This window comes from Salvelinus fontinalis, chromosome 11 (genome assembly GCF_029448725.1).
Source record: "Salvelinus fontinalis isolate EN_2023a chromosome 11, ASM2944872v1, whole genome shotgun sequence".
In the NCBI taxonomy this organism is placed as follows: Eukaryota; Metazoa; Chordata; class Actinopteri; order Salmoniformes; family Salmonidae; genus Salvelinus; species Salvelinus fontinalis.
The window spans coordinates 37,756,420-37,773,086 of NC_074675.1; the positions used below are offsets into that span (position 1 = coordinate 37,756,420).

The following is a 16,667-nucleotide window of genomic DNA, read 5'->3' on the forward strand; positions in this document are numbered from 1 at the left end:
CTTGGCATCCACGATTAGCTAGCTAGTTGGCTACTGCATGGTCCCTTCTACTATAGCCATGATCATACTTGCATGGCCAGTGAGACAGAACGCTAGCTAGCAAACTAGCTATCCTAAATGTGATGGTCACTGGATAAACTAGGAGTTGAATAGTAGCCGGTTGTTGCCACTCATGGTGGAATCATATCTAACCAGCAGGCTCCTGAAGCCTAGCATGTCCCCATGAGCTTCCGAGTCTAGCTAACGTTAGCTAGCCTTGAGAATTAGCTGAGCTGTTAAGAAAATGGCTGATTTGAATCAAACAATGTAACTAGCTAGCAAGATTGACTGTCACTTAAATTTGTAGTTACTACTGGTTTCAGATCAGACGCGAGAGAAATCAGCCACCTTATTTTGTGTTACGGTAAGGGCTCAGAGTGACACTCACTCAAGGCTCAACCAATCACCCGACAGGTTCTATGTTGAGAAACATGAATATTCATGAAGTTTCCCCCGCCTTCCTAGAGAAGGAAATTTTGCATAGGGGTATCTAGTTTCAGGCCTTTATTTTACACAAGAGATCCACATAGCACATTGGGGGTTATGAAACAGAAGCCCATTCATTTTCATTGAAGAAATCAAAGTGGGCAGGGACCGTTGGGCAATGCCAGCATTGGCGAGGGACATGAATAGGGCATGACCAAAGTTGGGGAAAGCTGAACTTTATGCAAATACTCGTGACATATTTACTATTGACCAATCAAAGCTCACTAAAGTTTCCAGACTCTACTGGATTGGCTGTTGATACCTAGCCTGCTTGCACAAACATGGTGAAGCAAGCGTGCCTATTACATTTAAACTGGTTAATCTACATAGTCCAAGAGTGATGATTTATCATGAGGACCATAATAAAAACTAGTAATGCTGCATACTCAAAAGGTTAAAAATCTCACTTTTCTGGTTAAACATTTGATAAATTCCTGAGGTGTAGTCAATTGAGGACATAAGCTGAAGTACAAATATGATAAAATGACATTTGATATGCCTTTCCTATCGAACAAAATTGTATAAATAAGGCTTGAAATTACATGCTTTCTAAATATAAAAACTCAGCAAAAAAAGAAACATCCCTTTTTCAGGACCCTGTCTTTCAAAGATAAGTTGTAAAAATCCAAATAACTTCAGATCTTTATTGTAAAGGGTTTAAACTGTTTCCCATGCTTGCTCAATGAACCACAAACAATTAATGAACATGCACCTGTAGAACGGTCGTTAAGACAATACAGCTTACAGAAGTTAGTCAATTAAGGTCACATTTATGAAAACATAGGACACTAAAGAGGCCTTTCTACTGACTCTGAAAAACACCAAAGATGCCCAGGCTCCCTACTTATCTGCGTGAACATGCCTTCGGCATGCTGCAAGGAGGCATGAGGACTGCAGACAGCGCTACAGGGAGACAGGACGGACAGCTGATCATCCTCGCAGTGGCAGACCACGTGTAACACCAGCACAGGATCGCTACATCTGAACATCACACTACGGGACAGGTACAGGATAGCAACAACTGCCTGAGTTACACCAGAAACGCACAATCCCTCCATCAGTGCTCAGACTGTCCGCAATAGGCTGAGACAGGCTGGACTGAGGGCTTGTAGGCCTGTTGTAAGGCAGGTCCTCACCAGACATCACAGGCAACAACGTCGCCTATGGGCACAAACCCACCGTCGCTGGACCAGACAGGACTGGTAAAAAGTGCAATTCACTGATGAGTCACGGTTTTGTCTCACCAGGGGTGATGGTCGGATTCGTGTTTATTGTCGAAGGAATGAGCATTAAACCGAGGCCTGTACTCTGGAGCGGGATCGATTTGGAGGTGGAGGGTACGTCATGGTCTGGGGCGGTGTGTCACAGCATCATCGGACTGAGCTTGTTGTCATTGCAGGTAATCGCAACGCTGTGCGTTACAGGGAAGACATCCTCCTCCCTCATGTGTTACCCTTCCTGCAGGATCATCCTGACATAACCCTCCAGCTTGACAACGCCACCAGCCATACTGCTCATGCTGTGCGTGATTTCCTGCAAGACAGGAATGTCAGTGTTCTGCCATGGCCAGAGAAGAGCCCGGATCTCAATCTGGCAAATCTGGGGCAGTCCATGAGGAGGAGATGCACTGCATTACTTAATGCAGCTGGTGGCCACACCAGATACTGACTGTTACTTTTGACCACCCCTTTGTTCAGGGACACATTCAATTTCTGTGGAACTTGTTCAGTTTGTGAATCTTATGTTTATACAAATGTTAAGTTTGCTGAAAATAAACGCAGTTGACAGTGAGAGGACGTTTCTTTTTTTGCTGAGTTTAGTGTAATCAAATTATAAAATGATTAACTAAGATTTAACCTTCCTTAACTGTAAAATGCATATTTGTATGTATAGTGTTAAAGAAAATGTGAATATGTTCTACAGGTATCTTGATCAATAGGTCTGCCAAACATCGCTGTGAACGTCTCCCAGATCTTGGCTTCCTGAACTCATTAGAAACACGCCTTTCATCTCATATTCATCTTGTCAGTCTATGACAAACAGAAAGTGTTGTTTTAATCTGAATTATTTTAGATGCATGGCTATAAAAATCGATCTCTAAATGTGCTGCCGCTATGAAACCACTCTGCGATGTGCGGTTCAGCCAGGAGTTGAAGGGGAAACAGAAGATGGAATGAAATGGTAGGAGGGACATCCCAGCAAGTGGTTTCAGATTTCACATCTACATCACACAGGCTCAGAAAATAAAAACTGTGGGAACCAGGGCTATCACTCAACACAAGCCATTTCTATGGTGCCCACAGATCAATTCATAAGCAAAAACGTCAGTCAGAACCGGTACCAGAACTCTTAGATGTAAGATCCCCTGTTTTGGGAATCTTACATCTAAGAGGTAAAATGCACTATGCAGAAATCTCTAACAGTTCCCCTAATTGAGTGGAGCTTGAAGGGTGGAACTAAAAACAAGAACTTCTGTGAAATATACTGTGTCCATAAAACGTATGTTCAGCACTTCTGTGAAACAGCACAGTTAAAAATATTTGGCAAATCAAAACTGGATGGTTTTCAGAGATAGATGGCAGAGTTGCTGAAGGATGGGTCTAAAAACAAACAAAAAGATAACTACTGTAAAATGCACTTCGTCTAAAATGTGTATAAACTGGAAGTAGAAGCCCACATGTTGTCCATTAGTTTACTCCAATTATGGAAAAGCTGGTAGGGTTAGGTGAAAATATATATATATTTTGTAATATGGGTGATTGGAAATGATGCAGACAATTACATTGATGGAGACGACAACCTGCAATATTAAAGCTGGTCTAACCCCTATTTGTTTGTTAGTTTGCCTAATTTCAGTTTGTGACAAAACAAGCTAACGTTAGTGTAGAGAATCATTGTACCATCTGCTGTGAAATATATTTTCTATAACCAAAAATGTTGTATTTTCACCTGTTTGAAGCTGGTGTAGGCTACAAAACAGAACGTATAGGATGCGAAAACTTAAAGGGAAGCATAGAACACATTCAAGGGATCTAAAGCTTTTTGGAGTTGCTTTCAATGGGTGACAGATTTACAACTCCCATTTCTATCTGAATTTGGTCGTTTCGCCCAAACAAAAACATTTGATCTAGCTATGTAGTTATTTAGCCCGCAAACTATCGAGATGAACACTTTTCCTTGGCCATTAGGTAGGTAGCTAGTGTTATGGGTGTAAAATGGCATCAACGTGCCATTTTACATAACGAATGACATTCAAACAGCTAGTTAGCGGTAAACTAGGAATTAACATTTGATGACAGGCGCGGCGACGGGAACACTCTAATCTAAATGCTCTAAACGTTTCAAAACGACCAAACTGAATATGTCTTACCTTATCGTCAATGACAATAATCATGTTGACAGTACGCAAAGTTACAGCACACTCCTGTAGAAGCAAGCAGTTTCCTGGGTGAAGTGTGACATAAACTGACGGGCTGGGTTTATAAACGCCGCTCATAAGCCCTGCCCTTCGAGGCCAAAGCAGGAACAAACTTTTTGATCGGGATGATACATAGAAATATTCTAGCATCTGCTACATGCAATGTATAGGACACATTCTCGGAAATTGTCGTTGTTTAAATGTTTTATGTAATTTTCATATTTTATGTGTAGTCTGCAAATCAAGTATGCAAATTACTTGTGTCATGTGGATGGGGTAGTTTATAATATTTCCTAACATGAATCAAAAGTGATCATACTTGGTTTGAAACAGTATAGTATAAATACTTAATCTCATCTGCCCACGGGAGATGAATGAATTCTGCATGTTGTGTAGTTAGGCAACATGTACAGTCGTTTATTTTACAAGTCACCATGACTTGACAAATTCCTGGTTTACTACGGGCATGGGATTGGTTGAGAGACCCGGTGATCAGAAGCGTCCAATAGCGTGTCCAATAGTGTTGGAGCTGGGAAAGTGCATGCGCAGACTCTGGATTTATGCAGCGTTCATGTACTAATCTGAAGTAGAAACTCGGAAATGTCCGATTTTTCTAACCGGTAGTTATACACGTGCCGCGTCGAACCAGTTAGCATGTCGGACATTTCCGAGTTTCCTACCTCAGACTAGTATGTGAACGCAGCATTAGGATTTGCTTGTCAAGTGTGAAAGTAAACAGAGAGGAAGAGGCGAGAAGTGTGCAGGGCATGAGACGAAGGAACGTGAAGTATCGGTGGAGAAAGTTGTGTGTGTGTGTGTAAATTGTGTCTGGTGATCGGAGGTGTCAGGTGAGAGAAATGCAGGTTGCCAGGGTAACAGTAGTACAGAAAATGTCGTATGCTTAAGCAGTGAAGAGAGTGGTAGAGGAGGAAGATGGGTACAGGGTGAGGGATCCTGAGACGATTCCTGTGAGACAAATAGAGAGGGATGGGAATAATGTGCTTCAGTAAGGTGTATTTCTTAATAACTGTACTGCAGAAATGAAATGTAAATCGACACCATTCTGTATACTTCTGGCCCTTCTTTGGACACTGTGTTAACAACCCTCCAGGCGAGCTTCAATGCCATACAACTCTCCTTCCGTGGCCTCCAATTGCTCTTAAATACAAGTAAAACTAAATGCATGCTCTTCAACCGATCGCTGCCTGCACCTGCCCGCCTGTCCAACATCACTACTCTGGACGGCTCTGACTTAGGGACAACTACAAATACCTAGGTGTCTGGTTAGACTGTAAACTCTCCTTCCAGACTCACATCAAACATCTCCAATCCAAAGTTAAATCTAGAATTGGCTTCCTATTCCGCAACAAAGCATCCTTCACTCATGCTGCCAAACATACCCTTGTAAAACTGACCATCCTACCAATCCTCAACTTCGGTGATGTCATTTACAAAATAGCCTCCAATACCCTACTCAATAAAATGGATGCAGTCTATCACAGTGCCATCCGTTTTGTCACCAAAGCCCCATATACTACCCACCACTGCGACCTATACGCTCTCGTTGGCTGGCCCTCGCTTCATACTCGTCGCCAAACCCACTGGCTCCAGGTCAGCTACAAGACCCTGCTAGGTAAAGTCCCTCCTAATCTCAGCTCGCTGGTGACCATAGCAGCACCCACCTGTAGCACGCGCTCCAGCAGGTATATCTCTCTGGTTCACCCCCAAAACCAATTCTTCCTTTGGCCGCCTCTCCTTCCAGTTCTCTGCTGCCAATGACTGGAACGAACTACAAAAATCTCTGAAACTGGAAACACTTATCTCCCTCACTAGCTTTAAGCACCAGCTGTCAGAGCAGCTCACAGATTACTGCACCTGTACATAGCCCATCTATAATTTAGCCCAAAATCTTTCCCTACTGTATTTATTTATTTATTTTGCTCCTTTGCACCCCATTATTTCTATCTCTACTTTGCACATTCTTCCACTGCAAATCTACCATTCCAGTGTTTTACTTGCTATATTGTATTTACTTTGCCACCATGGCCTTTTTTTTTGCCTTCACCTCCCTTATCTCACCTCACTTGCTCACATTGTATATAGAGTTATTTTTCTACTGTACTATTGACTGTATGTTTGTTTTACTCCATGTGTAACTCTGTGTTGTTGTATGTGTCAAACTGCTTTGCTTTAGCTTGGTCAGGTCGCAATTGTAAATGAGAACTTGTTCTCAACTTGCCTACCTGGTTAAATAAAGGTTAAATAAAAAAATAATAATAAAAAAAATCCCAGAAAATAGGTTGTGGTGGCTGTTGCAGAGAAGTGCTTGGGATTGACAGGTTTTACTGCAGAAGATTTCCAGGGGGTGTTGTGTGGTAGTGTTCTGTCCTCCCAGAAGAGGAGTAGGATTAGATAGGGTTAAATAGTGGAATGGGGTGGTGTCTGTTTTTTGTTGTTGTGAGGGATAATTGTTGGCAGCAGGGTAATTTAAATTTTTCACAATTTTGTATTACCGGAAGGTAATGTAGATGGGCCGTGACACTCAAGTACAGTAGTAGAAGAAGAGGCAAAGCGAGACGTTTTAGGAGTCGACTCGACTCCGGAAACCTGCTGAAATGGCTGCAAATACACAACCTTGTCCTATTAGTAGTTGGTGGGCCGAAGCCGAAAATAGTGGTTGATCTATCCCTGTCGAGGGAGGAGGAGCAGATTTCTTTTGTATTTGACAGTAAAACATTCTTATGATGACAAAAATTTGTTGAAACCTACAATTCTAGCACATTTTCTCATAAAAAGTATATTTAAACACTGTCTTCTCAGGCAAATTTACCGAAATGTTAAACTTGGAACCAATCAGAACTCCCGTACATACCCCTCGTGATGTATGCAGCCAATGGCCTGCTTATATCTACAACGTAAATGCAGCCTCTATTGAAAACGCGAGCTACTGTCTGATGAAGACGAACATATAGCTAGCTAGCTCCCAAAGACTGAAATAAGATTAACAGGTGTCACGACTTGGACTCAAATTTGATGACTTGAGACTCGATTTGATAGAAAATAAAAATTACCTGAACTCAACTTCTTTTTTTTTGTTGTGCCAATGAATTGATAAATTGCCAAATACATCTTGTAATTAAATATCTGCATAGGTTACAGGTCATGATTTTTAGGCTATTGATATGCATTATTACTTTGACTTTGACTTTCTTTGAACTGAAGGCCATTGGGCCAATATTAGGATATTCCTAGACGTGAAATATCTTCACGCCCAGAAGAGCCTCCAGGCTTCCTTCATGACATTCAAGTTTAAATGAGGGAAAAAAATGATTTCAGGGGCATTTTGGAAAATCTAATCCCTTCCGAATCATCCACTGGAAAAACTGACATACTGGCGTAGTAATTACAGCACATAACCGAAGTTAGTAATACTATAGTAATACTAGTCTTGTGCAAATAGGGTTTAGGACAACAACAAATCAAAATGTGTACTGTGATAGTCCGTTTGTCACTGTATTTGTCACGATCGTGTGGAGGATTGACGGACCAAAACGCAGCAGTAGGAAAATAATCCATATTCCTTTTAATGAATACGAAGGAAAAACCGAAACAAAAACACTTACACACTAACAAAACAAGAAAACGATCGTGAAGCTATGAACGAAGTGCACATACAGGCTACAAACGTATAACATAGACAATTACCCACATCACATGAAAGCCTATGGCTACCCTAAATATGGCTCCCAATCAGAGACAACAGAAATCAGCTGTCTCTAATTGGGAACTCATTCAGGCAACCATAGACTCTCCTAGACAACTAAACCAACATAGAGAACGCTAGACACATGCACTCAACACAATCCCATACACTACACCCAACACTCCCTTTACCATATAATCACCCAAAACCAACAAAACAAACATTCCCCATGTCACACCCTGACCTAACTAAAATAATAAAGAAAAACAAAGAATACTAAGGCCAGGGCGTGACAGTATTAGACTAAGCAGAGGTGATTTGATGATGTTGAAATGTTGAAGTTGAAATGGTGCTGGGATAGTGGAGGCAGCTCCTGTTTCCTTTGCAACTTGCGGTAACTCTGTCGTTAAGTGGTCCGAAACATTAACTTGCTTGACCATGCTGTAGGTCATATCTGTTACTGTACATGCAATATGCTTTCTGGACTTCACTGTACAGAGGTTGCTATCTGGCTTTGTGATAAAACAAAGGTGTGGTTGAATTTATTCTTGAAACGTGTACACTAAGAATCGGGAAGCAATTACAGGGAGTGAATTTAATAAATAAATGAAACATGGAACAAAACAAGAAACATGAGTAGCTTAAAGACATGAGACACAGGAACAGAAACAGAGTCAGTAATGCCTGAAGAAAGAACCAAGGGGAGTGACAGATGTAGGGGAGGTAATCAGGAAGGAATTGTCCGTAGAGCCCCGAGACAGGATTGTGTCAAGGCACAGATCTGGGGAAGGGTACCAAAAAATGTCTGCAGCAGTGAAGGTCCCCAAGAACACAATGGCCTCCATAACATTATTAAATGGAATAAGTTTGGAACCACCAAGACTCTTCCTAAAGCTGGTCGTCCGGCCAACTGAGCAATCGGGGGGGGGGGGGGGGGGGGGGGACCCGATGGTCACTCTGACAGAGCTCCAGAGTTCCTCTGTGGAGACGGGAGAACTTTCTAGAAGGACAACAGTCTCTGCAGCACTCCACCTATCCGGCCTTTATGGTAGAATGACCAGACGGAAGACACTTCTCAGTAAAAGGCACATGAGGGCCTGCATGAAGTTTGCCAAAAGCCACCTAAAGGACTCTCAGACCATGAAAAACATGATTATCTGGTCTGATGAAACCAAGATTTTGAACCTTTTGGCCTGAATGCCAAGCGTCACGTCTGGAGGAAACCTGGCACCATCCCTACTGTGAAGCATGGTGGTGGCAGCATCATGCTCTGGGGATGTTTTTCAGTGGCAGGGACTGGGAGACTAGTCAGGATCAAGGGAAAGATAAACGGAGCAAAGTACAGAGAGATCCTTGATGAAAACCTGCTCCAGGGCGCTCCGGACCTCAGACTGGGACGAAGGTTAACCTTCCAACAGGACAACGACCCTAAGCACTTCTAAAACTCAGGATTGGCTTTGGGACAAGTTTCTGAATGTCCTTGAGTGGCCCTGCCAGAGCCCGGACTTGAACCCGATCGAACATCTCTGGAGAGAACTGAAAATAGCTGTGCAACGACGCCCCCCAACTTGACAGAGCTTGAGAGGATCTGCAGAGAACAATGGGTAAACTCCCAAAATAAAAGTGTGCCAAACTTGTAGCGTCATACCCAAGAAGACCTGAGACTGTAATCGCTGCCAAAGGTGCTTCAACAAAGTACTGAGTAAAAGGTCTGAACACTTACATAACTGTGATATCGTTTTTTTCTATACATTTGCAAAAGGAAAAAAACAGTGTTTTTGTCATTATGGGGTATTGTGTGTAGATTAATAAAAAATATAATACATTTTAGAGTAAGGCAGTAACAAAATGTGGAAAAATTCAAGGGGTCTGAATACTTTCCGAATGTACTGTATGTCTAAAGACAGCTGTAACATCACACTACCTTCAATACATATGGGGTGAAGATATATTCTGCCAAATTAATTACAATATTTGTGAGGAAGAAAAAGCCTACAGATAGATCATGCTTTCCATCCAATCCTGCAACCTCCACTGCATACAGGTAGGCCATATGATCTTGCTTGCTCTTGACTCCAGAGAAGTAACGATGTGACATGATATCCCTAGTTGTTAATTACTGCTAACATGAATGACTGACTTTAAAATGCATGTGTAAAACGCGGTTTATTTCTGTATCTTACGTTTTGAAAATGCATCACCGTTTATGGCTGTAATGACAGGCTACATTTGTGCGGGGATTGTGCATGCGTGTTCGCCCGGTGTGCATGTGTATGCTGCAGGGGTCGCAAGCTTTGAACCACTCCTTGATTGGGGTCAAGGGTCAAAAAGCTTGAAAACCGGCGTAATGTGCGACTGACGTGTTTTCCATTTGCTCCCGCATTATTCTTAAAGTTTATGTGAATTTTACAGCAAAACCATATTTATTTTCAAATATTACTTTGGAGATCCCTTTCTGTAATACCCAAGACTACTGTGCTTTCAACTGTCTGCATGTCGACGAAACATAAGGCCAAAAACACGACTTTGAGAAAACCCGGCCTACCAGAAACATTTTTATAACCTCCTGAGTCTGAGGGCCTAGAGACTCGCACTTTACCCAGGGGTGCAGCTTTGCCTGGTGGCGCTGAAATTAAAATTCTCGAGGCCATCAAGCTACCACGCTCTGAGATAGTTGAAAGGAAAACGGAGGTAGTTGCTACGATTGAGGTCCGAATACAAGAGGTTTCTGATACTTTAAAAGCAATTTTAACTATCCTGCGAAATGAGACGGTGCCAGCTGTCACTCAAAACAACAGAGTTGCACACCATGATGATTGCAGCACTGGAGACCTCTGCTACCAGTGTCTCCAACCTGACTACCTCCCTGGAGGCTGACGTGAAACGCCTGGCTGCAGATCTGAAAAAGGTACAGGAGAGCTGTGTGAACTTTGAGGAATTTTCACTCCTCAATAACTTGAGACTGGTATCGGTTCCTATAGTCAGCGGAAATGCCTCGCACCACAGATTTCATCTCCAGGCTGCTGAAGGATGTTCTCGCCATGGATGAGAAACCCCTGATTGATCGTGCCCACCGGTCACTGCGCCCAAAGCTCCGGGACGGTGAGAGGCCCCGTGACATCATTTTTCGAGTGCACTTTTTCCATGAGAAGATGGACATTCTCAGACGAGCCTGCAATACCACTCTGAGCTATCAAATCAAACTATTTGTCACATGCGCCGAATACAACAAGTGTAGACCTTACCGCGAAATGCTTACTTACGAGCCCTTAACCAACAGTGCAGTTCAAGAAGAGTTAAGAAAATATTTACCAAATAAGCTAAAGTTAAAAATAATAAAAAGCAACACAACAACATAACAAAAACAAGGTTATATACAGGGGGTACCGGTACCAAGTCAGTGTGCGAGGGTACAGGTTAGTTGAGGTCATTTGTGCATGTAGGTAGGGGTGAAGTGACTATGCATAGATAATAAACAGCGAGTAGCAGCAGTGTTCAAAACAAATGGGGGGAGGGGGGTCAATGTAATAGTCCGGTGGCCATTTGATTAATTGTTCAGCAGTCTTATGGCTTGGGAGTAGAAGCTGTTAAGGAGCCTCTTGGTCCTAGACTTGGCGCTCCGGTACCGCTTGCCGTGCAGTAGCAGAGAAAACAGTCTATTACTTGGATGACTGGAGTCTCTGACAATTTTATGGGCTTTCCTCTAACACCGCCTATTATATAGGTCCTGGATGGCAGGAAGCTTGGCCCCAGTGATGTACTGGGCCATACGCACTACTCTCTGTAGCGCCTTACGGTCAGATGCCGAGCAGTTGCCATACCAGAAGGTGATGCAACCGGTCAGGATGCTCTCGATGGTGCAGCTGTAGAACTTTTTGAGGATCTGGGCATCCATGCCAAATCTTTTCAGTCTCCTGAGGGGGAAAAGGTTTTGTCGTGCCCTCTTCACAACTGTCTTGGTGTGTTTGGACCATGATAGTTCGTTGGGGATGTGGACACCAAGGAACTTGAAACTCTCGACCTGCTCCACTACAGCCCTGTTGATGTTAATGGCGGCCTGTTCAGCCCACCTTTTCCTGTAGTCCACGATCAGCTCCTTTGTCTTGCTCACATTGAGGGAGAGGTTGTCCTGGCACCACACTGCCAGTTCTCTGACCTCCTTCCTATAGGCTGTCTCATCGTTGTCGGTGATCAGTACACGTCCTGGTAATCCATCTGGCCCCGCGGCTTTGTGAATGTTGACCTGTTTAAAGGTTTTGCTCACATCGGCTAGCGATAGCGTTATCACACAGTCATCTAGAACAGCTGGTGCTATCGTGCATGATTCAGTTTTACTTGCCTCGAAGCGAGCATAAAAGGCATTTAGCTCGTGTGGTAGGTTCACGTCACTGGGCAGCTCGCGTCTGGGTTTCCCTTTGTAGTCCGTAATAGTTTAAGCCCTACCACATCTGACGAGCGTCAGAGCCGGTGTAGTAGGATTCAATCTTAATTCTGTATTGACACTTTGCTTGTTTGATGGTTCGTCTGAGGGCATAGCGGGATTTCTTATAAGTGTCCAGATTAGTGTCCCACTCCTTGAAAGCGGCAGCTCTAGCCTTTAGCTCGATGCGGATATTGCCTGTAATCCATGGCTTCTGGTTGGGATATGTACGTACGGTCACTGTGGGGACGACGTTGTCGAGGCACTTATTGATGAAGCCGATGACTGAGGTGGTATACTCCTCAGTGCCATTGGATGAATCCCGGAACATATTCTAGTCTGTGCTTGCAAAACAGTTCTGTAGCGTAGCATCTGCGTAATCTGACCACTTCCATATTGAGCGAGTCACGGGTACTTCCTGCTTTAGTTTTTGCTTGTAAGCAGGAATCAGGAGGATAGAATTATGGTCAGATTTGCCAAATGGAGGGCGGGGGAGAGCTTTGCATGCATCTCTGTGTGTGGCGTAAAGGTGGTCTAGAGTTTTTTTTCTTCTGGTTGCACATGTGACATGCTGGTAAAAATTTGGTAAAACGGATGTAAGTTTGCCTGCATTAAAGTCGCCGGCCACTAGGAGCGCCGCTTCTGGGTGAGCATTTTCTTGTTTGCTTATGGCCTTATAGAGTTGATTGAGTGTGGTCTTAGTGCCAGTGGTGGTCAATAGACGGCTACGAATAATATAGTTGAGAACTCTCTTGGTAAATTGTGTGGTTTACCGCTTATCATAAGGTACACTACCTCAAGCAAGCAATACCTTGAGACTTCTTTAATATTAGACATCACGCACCAGCTGTTATTGACAAAAAGACACACACCCCCACCCCTCGTCTTACCAGACGTAGCATCTCTGTTCTGCCGGTGCATGGAAAATCCCACCAGCTCTATATTATCCGTGTCGTCGTTCAGCCACGACTCAGTGAAACATAAGATATTACAGTTCTTAATGCCCCGTTGGTAGGATAATCGTAATCGTAGGTCATAAATTAGATTTTCCAATGACAGAATGTTAGCAAGTAGAACGGATGGCAGTGGGAGTTTACTCGCTAGCCTACGGATTCTCAGAAGGCAGCTCGATCTCCGTCCTCTTTTCCTTTGTCTTTTCTTCATGTGAATGACGGGGATTTGGGCCTGTTTCCGGGAGAGCAGTATATCCTTCTCGTTGGACTCGTTAAAGGAAAAAGCTTATTCCAGTTCGTGGTGAGTAATCAGTGTTCTGATCTCCAGAAGTTCTTTTTGGTTATAAGAGACAGCAACATTATCTTACCTCATTTGCACACACTGTAAATATACTTTTTCTACTGTATTATTGACTGTATGTTTGTTTATTCCATGTGTAACTCTGTGTTGTTGTATGTGTCGAACTGCTTTGCTTTATCTTGGCCATGTCGCAGTTGTAACTGAGAACCTGTTCTCAATAAATAAAGGTGAAATAAATAAATAAAAATAAAAACATTAGATGCAAAATAAGTAAAAAAATAAGTTACAAACAATGCAAATAACTAACAAAATAGCACAATTGGTCAGGAGCATGTAAAACGTCGGCCATCCTCTTCGGCGCCATCTTAATATGCCAAGGACAGAGTTTCTCTATCTACCAGGACTACTCCCCCACTGTGTCGAGGAAGCGCGCAGCTTTCGGGCAGACCAAACTACTACCACGGGACCATCCAGCTGTGAAGTACAGAATGCGATTCTCGGCCCAACTATGGCTTTCTCATGATGGAAAAGACTACACCTTTGATTCTCCTGAGGAGACTATGGCTCACATTCAACTCCACATCAAGAAGTCTTGAACTTGCTCATAGATCAGCAACTGTTGCTTGCTAACTGTGGATAGTACGTAAGTAGTAGCCCAACTATGGTATAACTATGTTTAGTTATAACTGTACTATTTCTGTAAAGTTCGGGAGTTGGCGAACCCAGGTGAGCTACTATTCACGCTTATTTGATGTGATCAAATGTTTTGATCATCTAGTGTGCTTGCCTTAAAAGCATTCAGTCATTTTTATTTCATTTTATTAAGGTTTTACGTAATTCCTTTGTTTCTATGCTGTCTCAATGACCTATTCAGTATGTTTACATATTGTCTCATTGACTTTTGGTTATTTGTTTACCACATCCGTTTGTCTCGACCCAGTAAACAGTAAATGTTCTGAGGCTACATGTTTTTGGGGGTCTTTATTTCAATGTTGAAGGCTTTGAACATAATTTATACCCATCAAACGTTCAATGTTGCACAGACGTAGTTTTGTGGTCTTGGCTGTACATTGTCACATCGTCCAACTATATATTTTTTTTCTGGGGTTGTTTCACCAAGATTTGCTTACTTCAAATGAGAGGTTTTTGGCTGAGAGCCTTAGTACATTTTATTTATTTTCTCTCTCAATACCTGTTATAAGACTGGGAATATAATTTTATACATCTGGTGCTTTTCAAATTTGGTTTGCACATGGGATTCACTTTAACATTTTTTTCAGTTTTTTTGCTGCTTGATTCACTAACGCAGAACGCTACTTTAAATGGCGGGACTGTGGGTTTGGGTTTAACACCGCACTCTCACACACATACTGTGTGAAGAGAACATGTTTGTACCTCGTTTGGGGAGGTATTGTCTGGGGTGGGGGGTGGAAGGAGTTTGAATTGTTCAGTTCTAATGTTGTCATTCTGTCTTTTTAGTTTTTTTCCTGTACTTTTCCCAAGTATCTTACACCGTACATTATTACTCTGAGACAAGTTATCCTGGGTTTTTTGGCTATTCGTTGCTTTTCCACTCTATGCTCTAATGACAGGGTTGTATAACGGGAGTGCTCAGGGTGGCCGAAATAATACCATCAAGTACATTTCATGGAACATCAATGGGCTAACAAGAGGCTGCTGACACATTTTAAAGGGTTTGAACGCAAATTTAGCAAGAGGCTTTCTTGAGGACTGGTGAGCACTTTAAGATTCGCAGGGACTGGGTTGGTCAACTGTGTCACTCAGACTTTCATAGTAAATCAAAAGGTGCTGCCATTTTGGTTGATACATCTACTCCCTTTGTAGCTTCTGAGGTTATTGCTGATCCTAAGGGACAGTACGTCATAGTAACTGTTAAACTTTTCTACCCCTCTTGTTTTGGCTAGTGTTTATGCCCCCAATTGGGATGACACATGTTTCACTTCTACCTTTTTATCTGCTATACCCAATGTAGATTCCCATTCGTTGATTTTAGGGGGGGGATTTCAACAGTACAATATCCCCAGTTCTTGACAAGTCCTCACAAAGAACTACAGGCCCATCTAAATGTGTCCTACTTATTCAATCTTTTCTTCAGAACTATGCTATGTGTGAGGCCTGCCGTTCCCTAGACAGTATTCCTTTTTTTTCTCATGTTCATCAAACATACTCCCGCATTGATTACTTCTTTTTGGACAAAAAAACGTCTTCCTGTACTTTTGAGAGTATTGTTATTTCTGACCATTCACCATTAGTGCTTGAACTAGAGTTTCCCCAGAAACCTCCTATGTGTTATCAATGGCGTCTTAACTCCCTTTTACTCTCAGATAAGGAGTTTGTCAATTTCATCTCTTCTGAAATCACCTTATTCCTAGAAATAAATTCAACTGCAGGTATGTCCTGCTCTTCCATATTGGAGTCCTTCAAAGCATACCTACATTGCCAAATTATTTTTTATACAACCAATAAAAACAAAGCTCGCTCTCAGCGGCTTCGAGACCTGAGCGAAGCCATAGCTACATTGGATGAGAAGTATGCCACAAATCCTTCCTCTGATCTATAAAAAGAACGCCAGCTACTCCGATCTGAATTTGACGAGCACTCTACCAGACAAGCTGAACAATTACTCTTATGAGGTCGATACAGAGTGTATGAGCAAGGCGACAATGCCAGTAAACTACTTGCACATCAGATCTGTAAATCTGAGGCCTCACGTTTAATCCCACAAATAAGGACCCTGTCTGGTGCTACCACAGTTATACATACAGAGATCAATGATCAATTCAAACATTTTTACTCTGCGCTATACACCTCTGAATCTCCTCAAGAACCTTTGTTGATTGATTCGTCTGAATATGCCTTCAATTGATACAGACTCCCATGACGGTGCAATGAAAATGTTTTCCGGTCTGCTTTGCCCATTCCTGTCTTGATTATTTGCAGAGTGCCTTAATACCTCAAAGCTACCGCCTAGTCTTTATCAGGCTTCAATTTCATTACTATTAAAGAAAAACAAAGACCCCCTGGAATGTGGATCTTATCACCCAATCTCACTTTTAAACTGCGACTACAAAATCCTAGCCAAGCTCTTAGCCATCCGTATTGAAGGCTCGCTGCACCAAGTAATACACTCTGACCAGACTGGCTTTATAAGAAATAGGCATTTGTTTTTCAATATTAGACGCCTTATGAATATACTGTACTCTCCAGCGTCGATGTGGTGGTCGTGCTCGATGCGGAAAAAGCTTTTGACCGTGTTGAGTGGGACTACCTAACAGCTGCCCTTTATAGATTTGGCTTTGGTCCCAAATGTATTGCTTGGATAAAGA

At 42.6% G+C, this 16,667-nt stretch overlaps 1 protein-coding gene across 1 annotated transcript in view; it reads right to left on the reverse strand.

Annotated features, from left to right (window-relative positions):
- Positions 1-4,036, reverse strand: part of LOC129865660 (thioredoxin-like) — a 15,292-nt gene extending 11,256 nt beyond the window's left edge. Inside the window, exon 1 of the mRNA XM_055938605.1 lies at positions 3,896-4,036. Coding sequence (XP_055794580.1) covers positions 3,896-4,021 — 126 coding nt within the window. The 5' untranslated portion in view covers positions 4,022-4,036. The remainder of the gene's footprint in view (positions 1-3,895) is intronic.
- Between the last annotated feature and the right edge of the window lie 12,631 nt (positions 4,037-16,667).